At 34.3% G+C, this 24,491-nt stretch overlaps 2 protein-coding genes and 1 long non-coding RNA gene across 4 annotated transcripts; 1 reads left to right on the forward strand and 2 right to left on the reverse strand.

Moving 5' to 3' along the window:
• The first annotated feature begins 3,236 nt into the window (after window positions 1–3,236).
• On the forward strand, window positions 3,237–8,384 carry LOC104228580 (nuclear transcription factor Y subunit C-1-like). The gene is made up of 2 exons (XM_009781056.2): window positions 3,237–4,145; window positions 8,140–8,384. The coding sequence occupies exons 1-2, from the start codon at window positions 3,457–3,459 to the stop codon at window positions 8,141–8,143; spliced, it is 693 nt and encodes a 230-aa protein (XP_009779358.1). The 5' UTR covers window positions 3,237–3,456; the 3' UTR covers window positions 8,144–8,384.
• Window positions 8,385–13,651: 5,267 nt separating this feature from the next.
• LOC104228579 (protein transport protein Sec61 subunit gamma-1) lies at window positions 13,652–16,791 on the reverse strand. Of its 2 annotated transcripts, none has more exons than XM_009781055.2 (3): window positions 16,558–16,791; window positions 16,369–16,487; window positions 13,652–13,987 (listed from the first exon to the last, which is right to left on the reverse strand). In XM_009781055.2, the coding sequence occupies exons 1-2, from the start codon at window positions 16,781–16,783 to the stop codon at window positions 16,372–16,374; spliced, it is 342 nt and encodes a 113-aa protein (XP_009779357.2). In that variant the 5' UTR covers window positions 16,784–16,791; the 3' UTR covers window positions 13,652–13,987; window positions 16,369–16,371. The 2 variants fall into 2 exon arrangements, with proteins under 2 accessions (XP_009779357.2, XP_070027254.1); XM_070171153.1 differs by having other exon boundaries at window positions 16,280–16,487; window positions 16,558–16,725.
• A 2,869-nt stretch (window positions 16,792–19,660) lies between these two features.
• On the reverse strand, window positions 19,661–24,452 carry LOC104228578 (uncharacterized). The gene is made up of 3 exons (XR_711375.2): window positions 24,087–24,452; window positions 21,531–21,641; window positions 19,661–20,479 (listed from the first exon to the last, which is right to left on the reverse strand). It is a non-coding gene; the product is annotated as an uncharacterized lncRNA (long non-coding RNA).
• Between the last annotated feature and the right edge of the window lie 39 nt (window positions 24,453–24,491).

The following is a 24,491-nucleotide window of genomic DNA, read 5'->3' on the forward strand; positions in this document are numbered from 1 at the left end:
AGGAGGGACGTTGGCGATGAGTTCTGAGTAGGAATGTTAGTGCATTGTGGCGTTGCAAGGAGATTGTTTGAAATAGAAATAGAAGAAGAGGGGATTATTGCGTGTTAAGAGAAATGGCTAATGGTGTTGTGATAGTATTAGTAGAGGAGGGAGAAGCGGTGGATTATTTGGCTCGTGTGGGTTGGGTTGTTCATGTGGACTAGTTTTGGGCGTTATTATTTGCATGGGGCAGAGTTGTGTAGTTAGAGTGTGGTGTTGGGATTTTGGTCTAGCATGTGTAGGTCATAATTGCCTACTAGGAATGTTTGTGGGCTTGTGTGTTCCGATTTAGGGTGGTTGGTTAGGAGAGCATGATTGGCGGTGCATGGAGGTGTTGTTGACGTGTCATGTTGTGGTGTTTGCATCGTATCCATGGGTCATTGTTCATGGTGTTAACGTGTGTAGGGGTATGGATTTGATTAGGTGTGTAATGTAACTTTGGTGATTCTTTGGGCCAGCTAGAGTTGGGGTGGGCTGCTTCTTCTTGGGCTTGTAGTTCAATATTTGGGCTCTGCTGCTGTTCGTTATTAGGGTTCTCTAGTTCGTTAGTAAATGTGTTTAGAATATTAAAATTGTTATTGACGAATAAGCCAGTTGGTTTAATTAATTGATTAGTAGGGGATGGGGAATTGGGTATTGGGGAGAACAGAGTATGAATGTACCTAGTATTAGCTCAGGTGTTGTTGCTAGTTTTGACGTGGTGGTAGGATTCCCCTTAGGTGCTATCCGTGGTGGTGATGTGCGCGTTGATGTGTCGTCGTTGTGTGTATATTTGTGATGCCCTAGTTGGGTGTTGGATCTTCGAGGAAAGACTACAGTTTTTCATTCTGAGTATGTTGGTTGATTGTCATATGTAGGCTTTGTAGTATTGGAAGAGGTTGATAAGTGGTGTGGTAGTAAAGTATTTAGGGGGGGGGGTGTACTGAGCTATGGGGACAAACGGTTCGCGTGTGACCCAGTCTGCCACAACTAATACAAAGCATGTTTAAAACTTCGTATATTATCTGTTGACGGTGCGTCCCAATGAATACATGGGACTTTAATGGTTGCTCTAGTGGTACTTCTATGCAAATTCTTGCATAACGGCCACGAGAGGTTGTTGAGGTGCATGTGTCAATTTTTAATAGCTTGCCTAGTTTGTTTCCTACTTTTTGAAGTATTTCAAGATCGTAGAACTATGTTGGAAGCCCACGGATGCGAGTCCAAATTGTTGTATATGTGAGTTTCGTTGTTGATGTTAGGAATTTAGGTTCCCATCTTCTTACTGAAAGGAAGTGGTTTAATATAAAGCATGGTCTATTGCGCAGCGCTTTATTCATGTTTTCCTCCTTTTGATATTTGATTAAAAAGAATTCATTTCCTAGATCAACGAGTGATATGGATTCAATAGGCTTCCACATAGTTTGCAACTTTTGCTTGAGAGATAAGTGACCCGCTTTTCGTCCGTAAACTTTAATATAATAGAGTATTGCCATGGTTGATAGAGTCTTGATTTATTTGTATTGGAGATAGGTTTAAAATTATCCGTTGTTGGTTCTTGCAGTACTTCATCAGACATGTCAATGTGTGATTGGGTATTAGAAATTGGTGGTAGTGACATAGAATAGTTATTTAATAGTGTTTGCTTGAATGAAAGGGGATTGTTATTGGTGGTTAAGTCATCTATATTCATGAGATCAGATCTGGGGGTTCATGATTGGTTATTGGGGGAGGAACTGGCATGGTGCTGTTGAGGCAGAAGGATTTGTGATATTGAGTGAGAAGAAATTTCTAGTGAGAGGTCAGAGCATCTCTCCCTTAGATTGGTTGACTAGTTTTATTTTAACTCCTTATTCTGTTATTTTCTTCATTCTCAACAAAACATAAGAAGAGATTAATTGCATAAACACTAAATATAAGTTTTGTTAACTTGTCACATGCACTGGTTATTGTTGTAAAAAAAACTGACCACTTAATCCAAAATTTCAAGATAATTGGTGAATTAGTTAGCTCATTATGCTTATCATATAACTTTTTAAAAAATTATTATAACGATCGATAGACAACTCATTGTGTGAAATAATATAAAATTATTATGAGCACCTATAAAAAGCCTTACACAAAAGTAGAATATTATGGATATTCTCTAACGATTAGTGTAAGCTAAATTTTGACAAATATTTGTTACTACATATTTAACTTGAATTCGATTTATCTTCATTTGCTTTTCGTTCTGATAAACTATATTAGTTATGCCAGTTGATAGTATAAATGTCTATTTTTCTTTAGGTTCACATGTTAGTTATGCCGGTTGATAGTATAAGAATTATTTATGTGATAATTAATTAATAAATTATACGTAATCACTCTAAAAGAGTAATTTTATCTTTAAATAGGCAAATTTCTGCCATTCGATTACATATTTTTATACGATTTTTTATATGTATATATATTTCATATTTTTATAGGTATTTATATTTCATATTATTTAATATCCACAATTAAATGCTATATTAATTATATGATGTGATGGTTATTTTTTCTTATGCAATCCAGTCAAATATTATATTATTATATGTTGTGAATAATCCTACTCGTATGGGAAAAATTTATTCTCCCAAATATTTATCCTAAATTAATAGAAGTATAAAATGTGTTTACATGTATAACTTTTCTCAATTAACCATGATATATTAATATATTTTCTCACTTCATGAAATTAACTAACCCTAGTAAATTGATATCATCTATTGCGAACAAAGATGTTACTTTTTCCATTTCAGTTTCAATAATGTACTTTCCTTATTAGTCGTTCTAAAAAGAATAAAATATTTATAAATTTAGATATAATTTAACTTGAAATTTTTTTATAGCCAAATGAATACACAATTTATGATCATCTATTTTAAATTTTGTGCCAAGAAATTGAAAGGAAGGTGTAGTGAATAATTGTCTTTCCGAGAGGGCTTAGCTTAAGCGTGAATCCATGTGGCATAAAATGATCTCTCCATGTGGCGCGGCGTAAGGCCTCCTCGATCTAACAATAGTGAAGGCAAAGGGTCCTAAGGATAAGCCAATGGTCTCTTTGTATGTGGTCCCCACTTCTCACTTCTTCTTCCCTCCAGTAAGAAAAAACAAAGTAGATAGGACTATATATTATCCATAGGCAATCTCCACTATTAGTAAGATTTTCATCTAATTTTAAAAAACGTATGGGCCCCACTTCCTTTTCCTTCATTTGCCTTCCACAGTTGTACCTCAAGCATCAATATTCCTTCACAAAAAATATCCAAAATTACCAATAAAAAATATTTGGCATTAACTTTTTTCTCTCTCTTTCACTTGTATATATAGAGCACAGCTACACAAGTCCTCCAGTTTTCTTGTCTGTGTTAAAATAGAAAAAATCGCCGGTGAATCACCTCGTCTAAAACGCCAATGGAAAACAACCAGCAATCGGCGGCGAATGCAGCGGCGGCGGCGGCAGCAGCAGCAGTGGCGTACCCAACGCAGCCACCGTACCACCACCTCCTTCAGCAACAACAACAGCAGCTCCAGATGTTCTGGACCTACCAGCGCCAAGAAATCGAACAGGTTAACGATTTCAAAAACCACCAACTTCCTCTGGCCCGAATCAAGAAGATCATGAAAGCTGACGAGGATGTCCGCATGATCTCCGCTGAAGCTCCCATTTTATTCGCCAAAGCGTGTGAGCTTTTCATTCTGGAACTCACTATTCGTTCCTGGCTTCACGCTGAGGAAAACAAGCGTCGAACTTTACAGAAAAACGACATCGCTGCCGCGATTACGCGGACTGACATTTTTGATTTCCTTGTTGACATTGTTCCTAGGGATGAGATCAAGGAAGAGGGTGGTGTTGGTCTTGGGCCTTCTGGGATTGTGGGCTCCACAGCTAGTGGTGTGCCTTACTATTACCCACCAATGGGCCAGCCTGCTCCACCGGGTGTGATGATGGGCAGGCCTGCTATGCCTGGGGTTGATCCTTCAATGTACGTTCAGCCTCCGCCACCGCCGTCGCAGGCGTGGCAGTCCGCTTGGCAGACTGCTGACGATAATTCCTATGCAAGTGGAGGCAGCAGTGGACAGGGTAACCTTGATGGTCAAAGGTAATTTTGTTATTATTCTCTTCAGATCTGGGTAAGTTAGGGTTTAATAAATAAATTTTGTCAAATGAAATTGTTCTTTTACATTTTTTTGGAAGGTGGTAACTTTGTTGTTTTTCTGAAGACTTGAGGTTTCGAGATGCTAGTATTTGTTGTTAAAGCTGCTATTTTTACTTCTTTTAATTCACTATTGCAGATAGTAGCTACATATATTTTTGCTTTTTATATGTTTGCCTTCTCGCATGTTGAACACATATAGGGCAATGCTTACTGAATTCTAGTAAAGCGCTGATATAATTTGATGCAGTCTCTCTTTACTTCATCAGAAAATAAATTTTCTGTGCAATCTCTCATTGATGTTGCAACATGGAGATTGGAGTTCAATAATCAATTTATACTCAAGACTTTCAGCCATCACTTTTGCTTCATGAATTTCAAAATGATTTGATATATCTGGATTTTGTGGATATTTAGGGCGACAGATATGCTTTCACGCGTTTTCTTTCATATTCTTTACTATAAAAGAGTTCATGATTGATTCTCTTAATCGGCAATTACAAGTTTGCAGTGGTAAATGTTATCTATGCTGATTCCAGGATAGATCTAAAGCATAAGTTTTTCAATTTTCTTACCAATGGAATGATTATATATGCATGCTTAGGATATGCCATCCATAATGTTACCTATGATCCTGAGAATGGGCTGATATCTGATGTCTTTATCTGTGTTGCAAAGTATGAAAAACATTTCCAGTCTCCCGGAGCCTTTTATGTGGTTTACATGTTCGTTAGGGTATAATTCTTGGTTATGCTGATGCAAATTGAACACGTGGCCGGTAGTAAAGTGGAATTAAATTTGTTGCCAACTGTGTTGGCTTAGGTATGTTGTATAGGAAAGATATCCTGAGCAAGTCCGAAGAACTAGGATAGTTGGATTTGCTTAGTCATAACCATCAATTTTCTCCTTTTCTGTCTTTTGCGTGACGACCAACAAAGAAATCAGGACGCATATGGTGTCAGATATTTGGCGCTTTGCGGGGACAGTTAGCAAATAAACGACTTTTTCTTGATGGTAGAAGCTCATCTATATTTCCTCAAAACGTGTCAGTAGGTTTTCTCCCACTTTGACTTCTCAAAGAAGCTATAGTAGAAGAAAAGAAGTACACTGTCTTATGATTCGTTGTCAGTGTGTCCTTATCAAGAAATAGTTCTTTTTCAGGATGAGAGTAGAAGTTATATTGACAATCAAGAACAAATAATCTTACCTAAATTAATATGCTAATCTGGTGATGAGAACTTTCAATTGACTATGTTTCTTTGTGGTGATTGAGTTTTCATCTTACTTTAGTAATATTAGATGTTGCATCAATTGCTGAATTATACTCTACCAGACAGTTCAGCCGTGACTTGTAACTCATGACTAATCTGATGTCTGGTTCATTTTATTGCCAGGTTCAAAAACTCTGGATAAGCTATTAGTAATAGTTATAGATGACTATGAGAGCAGATCTAGGTTAAAATTGTATGTGTTCAATGGATGATCCAATTTTACCTTTGCCTTGTTTTCAATTGAAAGCTTAACTAGAGTTATTTCAGCCTCTTGCTCAACCGTAATTATATATGGTCAATGGATGGTTTTCATTTTGAAAACGAGTTAGATTTACTTCTATCTCTTCCAGAAAAGAGTTAAATCATTCCATTTGATTCTCATTGTCCGGTAGATTAAATTCTTGAAATCCCTTTTTATTCTTTTCCTCCTTTGATCCCTCTTTTCTTTAAGGTTAATGCATTTGAATTTGAATGAAGAGGAAGGGGAACAAAGAGAAAAGTAAAAATCCTATACTTGTCATGATTGTAGAGGATGAAGAACAAAATTAAAGGACGTAATACACAGTATCTTAAAACGAAGTTGAATCTCTACTGTGTATACCCTATGGAGCTGGTACCAGTACACCATTCCCTCTTGATTAATAGCTGTACATTGTTGACATATCTCACATGACACCTTCTATTTGATTTCTTTGCATCTTAGACACAGAAAGTTCACTTTTGCACTACATTGGTTTAGCTGCGAGCGAAAGCCTCATCAAGCGGAAACCATGTCTAAATTGGACTTCTGTTATCTGGAAATGGACAATAATGGTGCTATCACTATATTTTCTAGATGTTTCTCGAATATGGTTCTATAATTAATGTACTTCAAAGAACACATCTCCCCCCCCCCCCCGAATACAAGCAGTTTAGGACTGAATTTAAGGTAAATTACCAGTAAGTGATTGCTAGCTGTAGAGTAAGATATAAAGTTACTTTCTAAAATATGTTAAAGTACTATAGTGGGAACTCTCTGTTGCTGTTTACAGGAACCATCGTTCCCCAGGGTACTTATCTCGCTTGTCATGTGCTACTTTCTAGAGATTGATAGGGATGTACGGTTGCATTGTAAAGAACTCGGCACAAGTTACATTTAATGCTTTCCTACTTAGCTTAGGCAGTTTATAAAATATAACATACTTCTGCTGTCTACTTTCTCAGTAGCAGTCTACATGACATGGGCTACAGAATTTTGAAATGCTTCCAAAAACATAATTCATGCGTGAATCGTGATGACTTCCTTTGTTTGGCCACATAGGGAGGAACTACATGTTATGCTAGGTTTCCGTATGCTATAGTAAATTTTCTTTTTCAGAGACGATGAATATACATTTCCATTTTTCTCTTTTTTGCTTGTTCTATGTGTGCTTGTATAATTGTTATTATTATTATTGATATAGTAATAATTTTTCGGTGCAGGTTTGAGAAACCTATTCTAAAGAGAGATTTAGGGTTCCACCGTGTTTGTTAATTTTTTCTGTCTTTTATAATGATGAGAATATCTATGAGATGAATTACTGAAATGCTTCTTTTGTCTTTCCACGGTTGGCCAATCTTTTGTTTCTGCATAATTATATGATTAAGGAAATTGCATTTACTGAACTTAGGGTTCAGATTGCAAAGATTAATATATAGGTTTTGTGATGATGACGTAAAAAGTGTTTATTCTGGACAGTTGAGATTTTCAAAGATTGGTGAAGTATAACTCATTTGCCTGCTTAATGTAGAGTTGATATGTTGAGTTCGTGCTAATTTGGAATCTTGGTGGATTAACTAGTTCGATAAATGTGAATTTTATTAAAAAATATATTTTGATAAATGAGATCCCAACAAACCTAATATTTTAGGTGCTTGGAAAAAATAATATATTTGTACAATATTTATTATGTAATATGCATCCCCACAGATAACAGAATTGTAGGTTATAAATGTTAATTTAGGAGGTATCAGGTGAATTAGTCGAGCTGCACGTATGTTAGCTTGGATACCATCATTATTAAGAAAAATGATAATTTAGGAAAAGTATGTTGAGTTGCGAATGCCAAAAATCATGTGTGAGCAGCCTAAACATGAATGTTGTTTAGGTCGCCTAATAGCTCAGGCCTCAGCATACATCGCATTTCGAGCTCAAATGTGATTCTAAGCCTTGCTACCTTATTTCAGTTGGTGTTAATTTTTAGTGGATATCACGTGCCATTCTTGGCTATCAACCTGTATGCTTTGACATATTTATTCCATCCCTCTTATCTTTTTTATTTGGTTTAGATGTTCTCATAATTAATGAGCTACTCCTATTCATTAATCCCATCATGTTCATTTTATTTCACTCATTCGTGGCATGCCTTAATTTGTTTGGTATCATGTTGGCATCTTGGCAGATATGAATGCTAAGGTTAAATTTAGTCTCTATCTGCTGTTTCTTACTTCACGGTTGTTATCTGTTTATGGGTTGTATTTTCTTGATGTGGTTTTTACTTGTGGGGCTAAGCAGGTAACTTATATATTTGAGTATTTGTCAGCTGTAGTTTCTTAACATGATTCTGTTTGAGGATGTAAGACTCTGATTTCTCATACCTATGGTTCAACCATTAATTGTTTGTAATAATTTCTGTTTGATCTTGCTGCAGTTAATGATCATGTTTGCTGCTGATCCAGTCGCTTTGTGGCACAAAGGAAGCTATTAGTTACTAATGGTACATGTCCTCAAATGTGAATGATCCTTATTGCTAGTGTCCATGAATACTAGCTTAACTGTAATGACTTGAATCCTTTAGTCGTCTTGTTTGTATAAAACTGTGTAGTTTATCAGAATGCTTATGGATTTCTGGTTTTTCAGTGTTATAATAAACTGACCTTACTACTTGCGTAACAATTGTATGTTATTTTAATTGGTTCTCTTTCTGACTATTGTTCTCTTGCTATACTGCTATGATGAATCTGCCGAGAATTATCGGTAGAGGGGATAATTCAGAAAACCTAGTGTCAACAATGCCTTACTTGTTGAGGTTTCTTTTGCATCTCTTTTTCTTGTTTGGTTGAGTATAACTACTTTGCCACAAAGATGAGCTCGAGTAACCACTTTGATGACACAAGAGTTGTTTATTGCTCATTGTTGAGATCAGTTGAATTGACTAGAATATCCTTAATCTTGAAGCGTAGTTGCATGCAGGCCAAGACAGGAAAGAGTGTGTAAAAGTAAGTTCATGCGTGCAGTGTAGTGTATTCAAGAATAGCTGTGTTTTGGTCTAAACTAAGGGGAAAAGAATCATAATGTTTGGTCATGCAAGCTACATGACTCGATATAGAGGTTTAAGGAATGATGTGGTTCCACATCTCTCGGTTTGAGTTTCCAAGTGTGAATCTTTGAGAACACACTAGCCAGTTTACATTGTTATTACTCCTGTAAGGCTGAGTAGTCTCTTTAGGGGTGGGTTCGAGTCTATTAGCTGTTCCCAAAGGGAAATAGTTAACCTATGTACTTACAAGTAAGACTTGAATTTATTGGCAAGGAATACAAGTATACAAACAAGGAACATGAAAGAGAGACCCGAAAGTTCTCTCCTCTTTATCTTTTAGTTTATTCTGGGAGTCTAAGTTCGCAGTTATTGGAGTACTAGTGTTAGTGTACGCCCATCAATCTCGATGAATGAGTTTGTTTAAAGAATTACATAAACATTAAGAGTAAAAATATATAGACTTTGAAGATTTAAAAGCTTTTCTATTTTTTGGAGCTATTTTTCAAGTTCATTTTTTATTCTTTTTTATTTTTAATTTCATTCTAGAAGACACAAACGTAGGCAGCTAACTAACATCAGATGGGCTTTTTTTCTTTGCTGCAAGCAAAATGCAAGTTGTTCTGCTTTTTTAATCAATTTACAGTATGATATTATTCCTGTTAAATTTAAAAAGAATAAATTACATTATATAGAGTAGAATACACCAGCTACATAAACCATAAATACATAGTAGTTCTAAGTATTAAAAGAATAATTAAATTATAATTTTATATGGGAAATTAATGTTTAAAAGTAAAAATACCTATCAACATTTTTTCTTGGAATTTTTTGCTTTTATAATTATAGTATTAATAAGATCGGATGATGATGCTAATAATAATAATAATAATAATAATAATAATAATAATAATAATAATAATAATAATAATAAAGTATAGGTACTTGAAAGAAAAAAATTAATATATTGACAAAGGAAAATCAAGTTAGCAGGAAAGTTGTAATAGGTCCGGCTGTTGGACCATGGGCCCACCAGACCCGTATATTTTATGTAATTATGTTTATCTAAAATAGTAACATATTATAGATCTAAATAACATATTTTTTCAAAAAGTTAATATAATCGATGGAACAAAAACTTATAATTACCTTAAATTCCTTATATATATAAAAAATATGTACCAATTTATTACTATTACATTTTTTTAATCTTATTTTTATTTCACTTATCTATTTGAATTTGTGCTTAAAAATTTAAAATAATTATATTATTTCTTATAATTATAAATTTTAACTCAAAATGTAGCATGTCATTTGTAAACTTATTTATGGATATTATTTTACTCATAATTAATTATAGATATTTGTAGAACATATATTTTGTAAAGTTGGTGGCAGGTAAAAATATTGGTTTTAGTTTACAATGTATGTTAAACTTCAATTTTTAGACATAAGAACTTAGTCTATTTAGTTTCGATTATCTTACTATCATGTAGTTGTTCATGCTTCTTCTTACTGTTTTTTATGGCTTTTCCTTTAGTGTATTTCTTTTATTATGTTATGATTATGTTTTTTCTGAGTCGAGAGTCGATTGGAAACAACCTCTCTACTTCCACAAGGTAGGGGTAAGATCAGCGTACACATTATCCTCCCCGACTTGTGGATTAAACTGGATTTATTGTTGTTGTTGATAAAGTTAAAACTTAATTTTTATTAATAAACTTCAAAGATACGTATAAAAATTAAATTATAAACATGAAATTTTTAGCCTTTAATAATTTTTTTTAAGTTGTTTGTTGTAAGGTGGATTGTAAATACCCTTTCATATATTCCCACTAAAAGTGAACTGCAATAATTCTATCACTTTAGAATAAGAATTCCTAACCCTTAAAAGAGCTTTAAATGCACGAGATTTTATTTTGTAACTTTCTATTTGTTATCTCTCAATTAACTTTTTTCCCCTCTAAAATGGTAAAGAATTAATTGGTTATAATTTTATACAAAGATTTAAGGCTCCTAAATCTAAAAAGAGTTCTAAGTAGATGAGAGTTTCCTACTTTAACTTTTTTGGGCGTTACTCTTCTTTTACAAATATGTACTCTTACCTAGTTTAATCAATGAAGGACCCAATTGAAATACTTAGTTGATTTTGGTATCAATAAATATTAGAAAAATAATTAAATAACTATTCCTAAATTTTAGAGAACTATTAAATGACTATTTTATCTGGTGTAAAATATATTTTTAAAGGGTAAAAAAAGCGAACGACATTTCGCTAAGGGTCTTCGTGCTTTTAATATAGTATAGATAGATAGATATAGATTACTTAACCGAATTGCTTGCGAAGGCAACTATTCAAGTTGTTGCTAGTTCAGTCCAACTACGGCAAAAAGCCCCCCCCCCCCCCCCGTCACAAATTAAGAATTTGAAGTACAATCCTCAAATGTTGCTCGTACTCCGTCCTACTATGGGAATATCTTGTATACCAAGATATCATCAATGAATACAATAATAAAAGAATCCAAATAAGGATGGAATACACTGTTGATCAAATGCATGAAAGTTGTTGGGATATCTGTCAAATCAAAAGATATCACCAAAAATTCAAAATGCCTAAACGAGTGTTGAAAGCCATTTTAGGGATATTCAAAACCCTAATCTTCACAAATACATATGTATAAAAGGACAGCTCAGTGCACGAAGCATTCCGCATTTAAATAGGGTCTGAGAAATGACCGCACCCCAAAGGATGTAAAGTACGCAGCATAATCTAATACAAGTATTCTGGCTGATTCCACGGCTCGGACCCATAAATATATATAAATCATGGTGCATTTGTAGGCTCTTTTGTCGCGATAATTGATATTTTAGGGATATATGTTGTAGAAACTGCGGTCTTCTCTATAACATGCTGCCGGCGCAAAATGAGTCCTTACAGTAATCGTATTGTATCCTGGTGGAACTTGGAAATTTGAACGAAGAAGCTAGCCAGGGCAGAGTTCTCAAGCAAGTTCCTTGTTTAGTTGTTTTCCTGTTTTTAGTCTGATAGAATAGTAGTACAGTTTAGTTTAATAGCCTGTTTGGCCAAACTGTAAAAATCAGCTTATTTTGAGAATTGTTTTTTCTCAAAAGTGCTTTTTTCAAAAGTACTTTTGATAAGAATCAATTTGTGTTTAGCTAATTTATTTGAAAAACACTTCTGAGTAGCAATTAGTGTTTGGCCAAGTTTTTAATAAGTACTTCTAAGGCCTCATTTGTTTGCACTTAATGGAGGTCTGAATCTTAATCATTCAGATCTCAGACATTAAGTGCATTTGTTTTTAAAGTCTGAATCTTAATTATTTAGATCTTAATCATTAAGTGTGTTTTTTTTTTTACTTCACAACCACTTAATGGGTCTGAATAGGTCTGTATGATTAAGATCTATAACAGAGACTTAATTTCATTACGGTGCTATTACATATTCATTATTACCTACCGCAACTGCCTACCATTATCAACTACAACCACGCCACCACCACCACCATATTCAACCACCACCACCGCCACCATAGTCAACCACCACCACCACTATCATCCTCAATCATAGTCGCCACATTGTCGACCATCACCATCCACCATCCTCACCACTCCAACCACCATCATTCTCACCCACAGTCAACACTTATCCACCTCAACTACCACAACCAACCACTCCATCACCAATAACAACCACCGTCGGCACCGCCCATCATTATAACCTACCACCACATTCCTCAATCACAAACCATCGCCCGCCATGATTAACAATCACCATCCACCACCACCATCCTCAATCATAATCGCCACCACTATCAATCACTACTAGCTACTAGCATGAACCACCATCATCAATCAAAACTACCACCAACCACCGCCTCTAATCGGCATTCACCCGTTAGCCATCACCACCAATAACTATCATATTTTAAAAAACTATATATTTTATTGATAGAATATTAGATTGGTTAGTATTTCATTTGAATTTTATGTTTATTATTTTTCAAATAAAGATAAATTTTATGCATTCAGATGTTAAAAATCAAACAGTCTTAATTTTAGTATTCATATATTAATACACATCTTAATATATTCAGATGTGTATTCAGATTCGAATGTCTTAATCTTAATACACATCTTGATATTCAGATGTGTATTCAGATTCAGACGTATTAATCTTAAAAGTGCAAGCTACTTTTTTCTGCTTCTCCAAAACTGCTTATGCTTCTACTCAAGCATTTTTTTCTCTAAAAGCTTGACCAAATACTTCAACCTTAGAAAAAAAGTGCTTTTGGCGTGAAAAAGCTTGGCCAAACAGGCTATAGCGCTAAAAAAAAGGGTGTTGCTAGTTAGCCTAATTACTTGCCAGAGAACATGAGAGACAAAGTTGAAATTTTTCTTTCCTTCAGTTATGTCTGAACAGATTGTTTAGCAGACACAATGAGGAAGCTAAGAGACAAAAGATACCAAAATCACCATTGTTTTTGTTTTAATTCTTAGGTGATGTATTTATCACAACTTTCGGGCGAGTTTTTTCTTTGGAATACTATCGGGCGAATAAATGGTCCACTGACCATTAGAATTACAGGCCTCAAACAACACGAATTGAGAAATTAATTTATGAAAAACCTCACAAACTAGAAAAAGTAGAGACCGTCCTTCGCCCTATTTATTCTACGCCTATATCTATTTGTAGAGTTGCTTAATGGTCTAATTATTTTCAAACGAATTTCTTATTATTTTACAAGCCAAAATAAATGAGAAATTTGAAAGTTTTTGTTCATATGATATATGTACCCTGTGATGTGAATTGCTCGTTTAATATATCATTTTATTACGACGAGCTAGCCTACAGGCCACGTTATCCGTCAAAACAATACCCTCACTCTTCATTCTAAATTATTCTTCATAATAAAACATCTTTCATGAAAACATTGTTCATAGAAAAAATTTAACTCTGTACTAAACGCACCAGAAAAGTATAGCCAAGAAATAAGTGCTTTGACCTGAAAGGAAGTGTTCAAAATTTCAACATGAGGGGTGCAGGGAGAGGGTGGGAAGTGAGAAAGGCAATTTGAATGCTGTTAACTCAGACCAATAAGGAGGTTCAGAATAAGACGTCAGAGATGTCCAACAGCTACAGGATACAAAATTAAACTAAATTGGGAGGACTTCATGTGTTGCTTCCTTGCTATTTCTCCATTTGGTTTCTCCTTTACATGGCCTGCAGTTTCACAAAATAGTTTCAGATTCTCGCCGCAAACCACCATAATAAATATTATGAAGTAGAACAGGGTTTAAAGAAGTAATTCCAGATAATTCACCGCCATAGAGTTGTTAAGGCAGTTTATTAATCCATGGAGCAAAACATCCAAAGCCGTAACAGGATATGTATCCTAAAAGAAAACGACCAAGGATAGGTATCAACAACAACAACAACCTAGTGTAATCCAAAAAGTGGGGTCTGGGGAGGGTAGGATAGCCTTACCCCTACCCCTACCCTGGAAGGGCAGAGAGACTGTTTCCGATAGACCAAGTCACCAAGGATAGGTATCAAATAAGAAAAAACAAAACGAGTTGACTATAGCCATTTCTTTTCTTTTTGAGACAAATATGACAATACTTGGAAAGCACGTTCGATGATATGTTGCCAAGACACCACGCAACTAATTTTGCATATTTCAGGTTTTGCACCCAAGGGATGTGGCCATGCAGTCGATGAAACTAGAATGGACCATGAGATACTGGTTCAAATCCCAGCAAAGACGATAAAGGCTGCCAGGTGATTTCTTCCAATGTTCACGTTCCTATGTTGTAAGCCTTGGTTGACAAAGTTATCTAATACCTATAGTTGTGGAAGTAACAGTTACTTGGTGGACTAGTCAATGTGCGTGACTTGGTCGTAGACACCACTGTCATAAAAAAATACTTACATATTCTGATTCTTTTGTATTGCTCCTACAATCGAATTATGAATGGAAGTTGGACATTAAAGTTGAGGATATCTTCCCTTTGATAGCACCCTTCCACATAATTTTAACAAATCAATACGGATGGTGGTTGTGGGGGCGTAGGGAAGGGAAGGGGAAAAAAGAAGGAAGAGGACGAGGAGTCCGCTACTTATTGAAATTCTTTTGAGGGCCGAAGGTATGGAATTGGGACCCAGAAAGAAAAGTTCATTTATTTATTTAACAATACCAACAAAGGTATTATCATACTTCCTAGAATTGCAAAGCACGGGATGAATTTTAGGTAACAGAATGAGAGCTTTTCATAATAGGAACCTAAGTTGCTCGGACTCGGGTGCGGGTATCCGATACAGTGACGAATCCGACTACCGGATTCGGCAAAATCTAAATTTTAAGATTCGTGGGTGCGGATCAGGATATGGATACGGGTGCGGGGATTCGGCTAATAAAAAATAGAGCTATAAAAATATTGTAAATTTTGAGAGATATTTTGTGAAAAACTTACATGAATAGTATTAAATCTTTCATTCTCCAAGATGAACATTATTCTTTCATTCTCCTAAATCTAAATATGTTTTATTTTTGATTTTGAGAAATCAAAATCTCAATTTTTCTCCCAAATTTGTCGAAGGACTCCGGTCAAAGTGTCCGAAGTCAGTTGAGTGTATCCGGAACGTATCCCGCTCCCGCTCCCCCCCCCATCCCCATCCCCATCCCCGTCCCCGTCCCCGTCCCCATCCCCATCCCCGTCCCCGTCCCCGTCCTCGTCCCCGTCCCCGTCTCGATACGGGGACGGCACCAAAATCGAAGAGTCCGCGCAACTTAGATAGGAACTACTTCATGTCTTTTATTTCTTCATATTCTTCTGTCCTAACTCCTAAGTCTGATCAACTAGCACTTCTAGAAGCAGCTAAATAATCAAGAGAACATCTAACAAAGCTCATCACAAGCTGTCAATACGAGGAGCAATCCACACAAAAGATTCATTACTTGGTTAAATAAGAACAATGATCATCATGTACTATATTTCACGAACTTGTGTAGTACTATAATTTACGCAGCCCTTGAAAACCAATAGATAACTGGACATATTCTGTGCCTTTATGATGAAATCCCCAACAATAACAAAAACCTAGTGTAATCCCACAAGTGGGGTATAGAAAGGTAGAATATATGCAGCCTTATCCCTACCTTGAGAGACTGTTTTCGATAGACTCTCGGCTATGATGAAATCCCCACACTAGAAAATATGCTTTTAAGACATAATTCAACTGGAAATAAGCATAAAGGAAACTGCCCCTCATTCAACGAAAATTCCTTCTATTATGTGTAGAAACACCTGCGTTCACTTATATAAAATTAACAGCAAAACATGGGTTCACCTCTGTTAAGTTCAATATCATCTTTAATAGTAGTACAGATTAACCAGGCTCAATTGGATCATTTTCCTTGTTAAAGATAAAAACCTATTTTACACCAACTGATCTATGTATAAGCGCACGCATATGCATAAGAGCAGTCAAATCTAATAAATCAGTGAAACAAACCTTAATTAACATCAAAGCCTGTAATTCCTCAACAGATGTAGCGAAATTTACGAGATGTATCAGCAGATCCACATAAGAGTAGGAGTTACCGGTTAAGAAGCACCAACGATGATGTTGTTAATAGGAATGAAAATCAACTTGACAAAAAATCCTACAAATCCCATCACTACGAAACCGATTGCAGTACGAGTCGCAACTTTGGTGAATTCTGCACAAAACATTCAATTAAATTAAAGAATTACAAATCAATGGATTCAATACACAAACTGAGATAGTACCTTTGCGATCGGGCTTGTGGCACCTCTTAACAAGCCTAACGCTGTCTTTGGCGAAATCTCTAAGGGGATCGAAAACAGAGTCCAGAGCGTCCATTTTGGTTTGAGAATAATCGGTTTCTCCTAGCGGCAGAGGGGGGTTGTAAGAATAAGAATTAAAGGCAGAAAGCGGTTCCAATTTTTGCTTTCTTTTCATCCGACCCGCTATAAAGAATTTGGGCTTATGCATAGGCCGTGCAGTTCAAATGGGCTTCAACTATTCCTATACTACATATGAAATTTATTGGGATTTTTACATACCTATACCATATACCAAACCTTATTACCTTCATTGTTTAAGAATTGTGTTAATTACATTTAAGCATATCAAATTACCATTTATATACCATAATTCAAATTAAGGGTATAATTATTCCTTGATTTATTGTAGGCGTGATTTTAGGACCGTATTTTCACTTTATTTCGTTTACCCGCCTCTCTCTCCTCCCACCCCCCCCTTCCCCACACCCTCTACGATTTACCTTCAGTTAATTCCCTCCCCCCCCCAACGATTTACCTTCAGTCTTTCCTCCATTCTCGCACAATCTCTTCTCACCCACAATTACCATCACTTTCTTCTCCACTTAATTACCTTTAGTTGTATCCCCCACGATTTGAATTCACTTCCATCTTTGACCTCTCTTTTTTTTTGGGCAGTGGTTAACACAGTCGATTGAAACTTGAAGAAGAAGAAGACATATTTCCAGAATTTGTAGATATTCTGTAGTCAAATTATAGTCAAATTAGAAAAATTGTAGATAAATTGTAAACTGTTTTTTGCAGAAGATTTTGTAAAAGCTTTAGTCGTTTTGGATTTGTGAAAACAGAAAATAATGCATCTACAATCAGAATACAAATAATCTACAATTTATCTACAAGATATCTACAAAATAGATACATTGAATTTTAATATCCAAATTCTCATTTCAATTGTAGCATAATTGGCATTTTCGACATAATTGTAGAAGATTTGTAGAAGTTTTAGTCTTCCCAATCTACAATTCATCTACAATTTATCTACAATATATCTACAATTCTACAATTTAACTACAATTTATTCTTCTTCTTCTTCTTCTTCGAGTTTCAATCTAAAATTCAGTCAAAACCAAGTCTAATCTTCACCAAAACCCCTCAAAATTGAGATATAAACTCCTAAACATATTCCGAATTATTTACAACAACACCCAATCCAAACAAATAATGATTTTTGAAAACCCAAATTTGAATTCAAAGCTTTCAAGCTTTTTAATGGCTATCAATGGTGGAAAATATATGGAAGAACAGATGAAGATGAAGATGAAGATGAAGAACAGAAATCTCCTTTCCGTTTGATTACTGGAGCTTCAGTAGCTTGCGTTTTTTGAGAATTGTAGTTGAGTGAGAGAAGAGAGATCTCTTTCCGTTGAGGAAGGAGAGAATTACGCAGCAATGAGATCTCCTTCCGTTTCAAAATTCGAATTTAATGTTGACAGAATCACACGCAGATCTGGTGCCTTCATTTTAGCGCGTTTTTATAGCAAAATCTACCTATTTTTGGATTGGTATATAATTTGTAGTAAAAGTGTGGACTACACGGGTAAATAACAAATTATGAACATTTTTGGTAATAAGGTTTGATATATGGTATTGATAGGTAAAAATCCCAAATTTATTATCTTCTCTAAACAAGTTTTAACTTAACTACTATACGTACCCGCGCAATATGCAAATTGTTTAAAAAAACAGAAGAAGTAGAAACAGGTCTATATTACAGACTAAATTTAATGATCATATTGAAAAGAATTAAACCAAAAAATAAATATATGAATTTTATAGAATTGTATATATGCTAGAGACCACCAATATTTATGTACTAACATAAAGATCAAGGATAAAACTTGTCTCAAATTCACAATAAAAGCAATATAAATAATCAAGAAAAGAGCAGCTATATTTTCCTTTGGAGTGATTAAAGTTTATTTCCTTCACAAAATAAGGACAATAAAAGCTTATGCATCAACTTATTCAATACAATTTCCTATCGTCTGAAGTATAATCAATCACTCCTTTTGTTGTTGCTAGCAAGACCCAATATTACCATTAACTTATAACATGGTGTTATACTTATGCGTCTCCCAAGCCAGAAACTATTGTCTTTGCTTCGATATTTCAGTTACTTTCCCTACATATCCCATTCCAACTTTTCCTGTTTCCACGGTAACATCTTTAACTTTAGCAGCTTCTTCTACAACATAGCTTGCTGAACTCTTACTATGTTCTTGAACACTTTATTTTGCAATTGAATCTATCTCCTAAGGGGAAGGAGTTATTGTTTCACCAATTATAGTGATCTTCTCCTTAATCTTCCATATTCTGAGGCAACAAAGAACGAAAGGAAAAAAGATAATGCATACTCTGTCCAGAGAAAAAAAATTATTTGAAGTTTGAACAAAAATATACCTATTATATAAAACTGATTAAAAAATATTCGTGAAGGAATAATGGTATCATACACCGATATCATAATTGTCCTTGAACACAAGATACTTGAACCAGTTTTTATTGCTTGCTTCAGGTTTTTGATCCATCTCGCCCTAAAGCAGCCAAAGACCCAATTACAATCTCACGCACATATTTCGAACCACTTGGCTCCCTTAGCAACACAATATCGACCAAACGTGAGCTTCACATTGGAGTCTATAATTATTTGTAAGCTTTCTCTACGTATAATCTTATTGATTGGATTTATCTATAACACAAGAAAATGAATAAAAAGAATTCAAAGTGGCTAATGGCAATTGATTTCACATACTTAAAACCCAGAAAAATTCACATACTTAAAAGTCAATATATTCACACATCACAGTTGGTACGAATTTTATTTCCGTGAATAGCAACACTTGAAGAATCATACATCACTTATCTTGAGTGAAAAAACTGGCAGTAAAAACAGAAAAAAAACCTCAAAATGCTGAATTTTTTGAGAGAGTAAAAACACCTGAAAAAGCACGCATCATTTGTTCAACGGCTTTCCACTTCTTCTTTTTTTTACAAAAATCAGTCCAACATACCTGATAAAAAAAATTAAAGATATACCCAAAAATAATCTTATAAATCCGTTAGGACTTAAAGTGTGCTTTTACATTTGTTGATCAAATAAATCAACCAACTGACTTGAATTATCATCATTAGAGTTTTCAAGTTCCTCAATTATAAGGTTTAAAATGGATAAGAACCACTTCTTTCTATTAGTACATCCAATGGAAAGAAGATGTACCTTCTCGTCAAAATAGTGAAATGTATACAGGAAACAACATTAGAAGATGTACCTTCTCGTCAAAATAGTGAAGTGTATACAGGAAACAACATTAGAAGATGTACCTTCCATATAAGCTCTTTTATTTCGTATGGTATATGATTCTAGTAAACAACATTAGAAGATGAATCTCACTAAATAATTGAAGATTTACAATTGTCTTCCAATCGTTTATTCTGTTATGATAACGACATATGATAAAAGAACAATATTCATCTCACAGTTCATTGTTAATGGTAGAGAAGGTCTTGTAATGGTTTAGCTTAAAAAGTAAATATTTGTATGGAGTGACCTCAACTAACACTTAAGACAGAAAATTATCCAACAAAGAATAGTAGGAATAAGTACTAAACCCCATTTTTCTATAAGATCCATTTAATTGCTCAAGTAAAATAAATAAAGGGGCTTAATAATTTTTAGCAAGGTACAATGACAGATTTCTCCTTTTTTTTTTTTGGGGGGGGGGGTTATTGGGCGAAGAATGTTCGGGGACAGAATCAAAAATAAGAAAAAGTAACCAATGAACTTGCTAGAGTTGTATTCATAGAAGGTATTGCTTTCCTCCAGAGATAAGTGACTCGCCTATTTTCCCTGTAAAATATACAAATTAATATATTTTGTAACACAAGAACTTACCACATGGAGATTCAAGGAAAAGTTATTTTTCATAGGAAGTCATAATCTAGACTCGCATATGAACTTCGTTAAGAGAAGAGGGAGGGTGGGAATAATAAAAGTTTTCATCATTCCAGTCAAGTACTTTACAGGTTGCGACAATTTTTCAAATAAACTTTAGTCATATACCATCAGAATCCCCAAATATGGACTACTGCATTCGTATTTTTCAGCCTCTAGCAATACCCTTCAAGAAATAAAAATACCTGTTTGCATGGTTATCATGAGCAACATAGTAGAAGCTGCACATAGTTTAACACTTGCAGCTTGCAAACTACAATTGGGATGTTATGGTGTTATGATAGGACCCAATCAAGTTTATGAAGGCACAATAATGGACTTGCATCAAAATGCATGATTACTTGTACTTGAAAATATGCCATTGGCCACATACAGAACCAAAATAATGAATTGGCGACATTAATTCGTTGTAGTTCCTATATATATATATATATATATATATATATATATATATATATATATATATCAAGCTTATTAAGGTACCTTTTCAGCGGGCGCATCATCCTGTAACTTTGTTAAATTGTATGTCAATAACTTACTGAAAATGATCACCGCTAAGAATCTACGGCTTTCATTTTCAATTTAACATTCCATCATGAATATATAATAAGAAAAAATAATAAAAATTAAATATTACAATGATTTTTATACTTTAGCAAAGAAGGTATAAATAACCACTTAGGTACTTAAAAGTTAAAATTTAATACTTTCAGAGCTGTTTAAAAGTATTATAATATTTTTGTGAGAAGAATTTGAGTTAACACAAAAAAATTGATAATTTTGAATCAGTTGTCCAAATAATTTTTAAATTGCTTTGTAAAAGCTCAAACCTATTCAAAAATTTGATAACCATGAAATTTAAATTTATTTTAATCATCACTGAATCCTACATTTACAACTCAATAAAATTTTAAAAAAGTGCAACAAAATTTGGCAAAGAGTATACCTTTAATCTGAGAATGACACTGATATACACTCCATTCCAAAGAAGAGGTCGATTAACCAATATTTGAAAGCCATGAGGCAGTTTACTTCCCATTGTGATAGAAAGAAATTTCTGCATAAAAGATATGTAAATAGAAATCTTGCTTATTGATCAAACTATAAATTACCAATGTTCCGTTGTCAGATATCTCATAAGTCGATGAGTGTGACGACCCGACCAGTCATCTCATGAGTTACCACTCCGTTTCCCACATTTATGCTTCTTATTACTTTGTATATCGTTTCTAGATGTGATCGGGTTGGTTGGCTCGGGTTCGAAAAGGATTTGGTAAGATTTGAGACACTTAGTCTCTTTTGAGTAAGTTTAAGTTGGAAAAAGTCAACCGGATGTTGACTTATATGCTAGAGGGATAAGATGTGAGTTCCGAGGTTTTGTATAGCTTCGGGAGTTGATTTTGGACTTAGGAGTGTGATCGGAATGAGTTTTGGAGGTCCGTAGTAGATTTAGGCTTGAATTAGCGAAAATAGATTTTTGGCGTTTTCCGGTTGATAGGTGAGATTTTGATATAGGGGTAAGAATAAAATTTTGAGAGATGCAGTAGTTCTGTTGTGTCATTTGGTATGTGTGTGCAAAAATTTAGGTCATTCGGACGTGGTTTGGTTGGGTTTTGATCAAAAGTGTAATTCGGAAGAATTTGGAAACTTAGGCTTGAATCCGATGTGTTTTGGTTGATCCGATGTTGTTTGAGGTGTTTGAAGATTGGTATAAGTTTGAATAAGGTTATGGAATATGTTTATGCTTTTGGTAGAGGTCCCGGGGGCCTCGGGGTGGTTTCGGATGGTTGACGGAGAGTTTGGAATTTTTGTAGAAGCTGCAGATGTCACACCTCCTTTTTCCTACCCCGGAAGGGTATAAGGAGTTTTTCCAATTAAAGTACAATCGAAACGGGATTATTTTTATTGAAAATTCAGATTCGCCACTTGGGATAATTTATGGTGTCCCAAGTCACCGGTTTATTTTAAATCCCAAATCGAGGAAGATTGACTCTGATTAAGTCTGCGAAACACAGAAGACCAGGTAAGGAATTTTGTTAACCCGGGAGAAGGTGTGAGGCACTCCCGAGTTCCGTGGTTCTAGCACAGTCGCTTTAATAACTATACCTAACTTAACTAATTCTGGATATTTTATGTTATAGAGAAATTTATGCACATTTGCCTCAAACCGCTTTTAATTGCTTGATTTGTTTGTAATTAAAGAATGATGTCAAATAAAGCCAAATATAAACCAGATATTTGTGTGCTAATATCATCACATTTAAAATTATATAATTATCTTGAATCGAATCATGCGTACGTGTATTCGTTCTGCTTAGTATGTCAGGAATCATGTCACGCGTACGTGTACACAATTAATAACACTTTATTATTTTTAAGATTGTTTTGTCAAAGTTGCACAAACGCATACTTTGCCTTTAATTTGGGAAATTATAATTATGTCATGCGAACGTGTACATAATCATGATAACTTATTGATTAACACGCGCCTAAAGCATACTAGCTTATTCGGAGTATTCTGTTTATTGATTTTATTTTTTTGATCCGATATATATATATATATATATATATATATATATGTGTGTGTGTGTGTGTGTGTATGGGTGAGATCAATTAGTCGTCTTTTTTCTCGTAAACCCACTCTATCAGCATAATTATCAACTAAAATAATGCATGTCTAGCAACTCCAAATCAGAATACAAGCATGTCAAAATAACAGAACATTAAAAATAATAAATCAAATCAGGAATCGAACCAAATATAGATATTCACTATTAATCACACTAAAAGAAAGATCAACATAAAACTAAAAAATCAATGGAATTCACCCACTTCTTTGGTGAATTTTAAAAATAAAAATAAAATTCCAAACAACACATAAAGCAAGATTCAAATAAAATTCAAATCTAAAACATAATATAAGGATCTTACATAATTTTTTGAAGGGAAGTAAAACTATCTTTCTGAAAGGTGATACTGCCATAAATTAATGGTCATTAAAGAATTCATGGTCAACTTGATTTATGCCTCAAAAACTACTTATTAACGAATAACACAAGATTATACATAATTTTGTTAATTTAATACTCTTACTTATTTAGCAATATCATCACTTTAACACCAAAACAAAAGCTAGAAAAGAATAATTTAGCCTCGAAACCGTGAATAGGACGTGCTGAAAAATTAGATATAAAGAAACATAAACTTTTAATTTTGAGAAAAAAAAGAATAAAATATATAGTTATCAAAATACTATAACTAAGTAAAGTAGTAGACCAAAGTATATTCTTTTCAGCTAAACCTTAAAGATCTAAACTTTAATCCCTACGTAATTTTAATACTTAAGGAAAAAAACTCTAACTACTTGCAAAACTAGTTTCAAACAAACAAGTAGTAAAAAAAAGAGAGAAAATAACGAAACATTTACATAAAACTAAACCAAAATAGAAGCCTTAAAGAAAAAGTAGATTTAAAAAAAATCTTTCATTGATGGATTTCTAACCTTTTGTTGTGTACAGAAAAGACAAGAACTTCAATTTAGGAAATAGAAATCAACGGTGACTTTCTTTCTTTGCTCTCAGTTCTCGTCCTCCTCCCCTCTTCAAAATTTTCTTTAGTCTAAATAGGTAGTAGAAAAATGCCCTTCCTATTCACAAATGCCCCTCACCCATTTTATTAATCTCCACTCAAATCTTTTTTAGTTCACTCCTAACCCTACCATTATAGAAGTGCTCCCCCCATTAAGTGTAGTGAGGATATGATTGAAATTGATGTGGGGTCACCAATAAGATCCGAAAATTAGGTCTAAAAATGGGTTGCTCGAACCCAAGTTTTATTTTTTACCCACGAACGAGACTAAAAATATGACCTTATTTATTAATTAAGTAAAATAACTATTAAAATAAGA

The sequence above is a fragment of the Nicotiana sylvestris genome, chromosome 3 (assembly GCF_000393655.2).
Source record: "Nicotiana sylvestris chromosome 3, ASM39365v2, whole genome shotgun sequence".
NCBI classification, from domain to species: domain Eukaryota; kingdom Viridiplantae; phylum Streptophyta; class Magnoliopsida; order Solanales; family Solanaceae; genus Nicotiana; species Nicotiana sylvestris.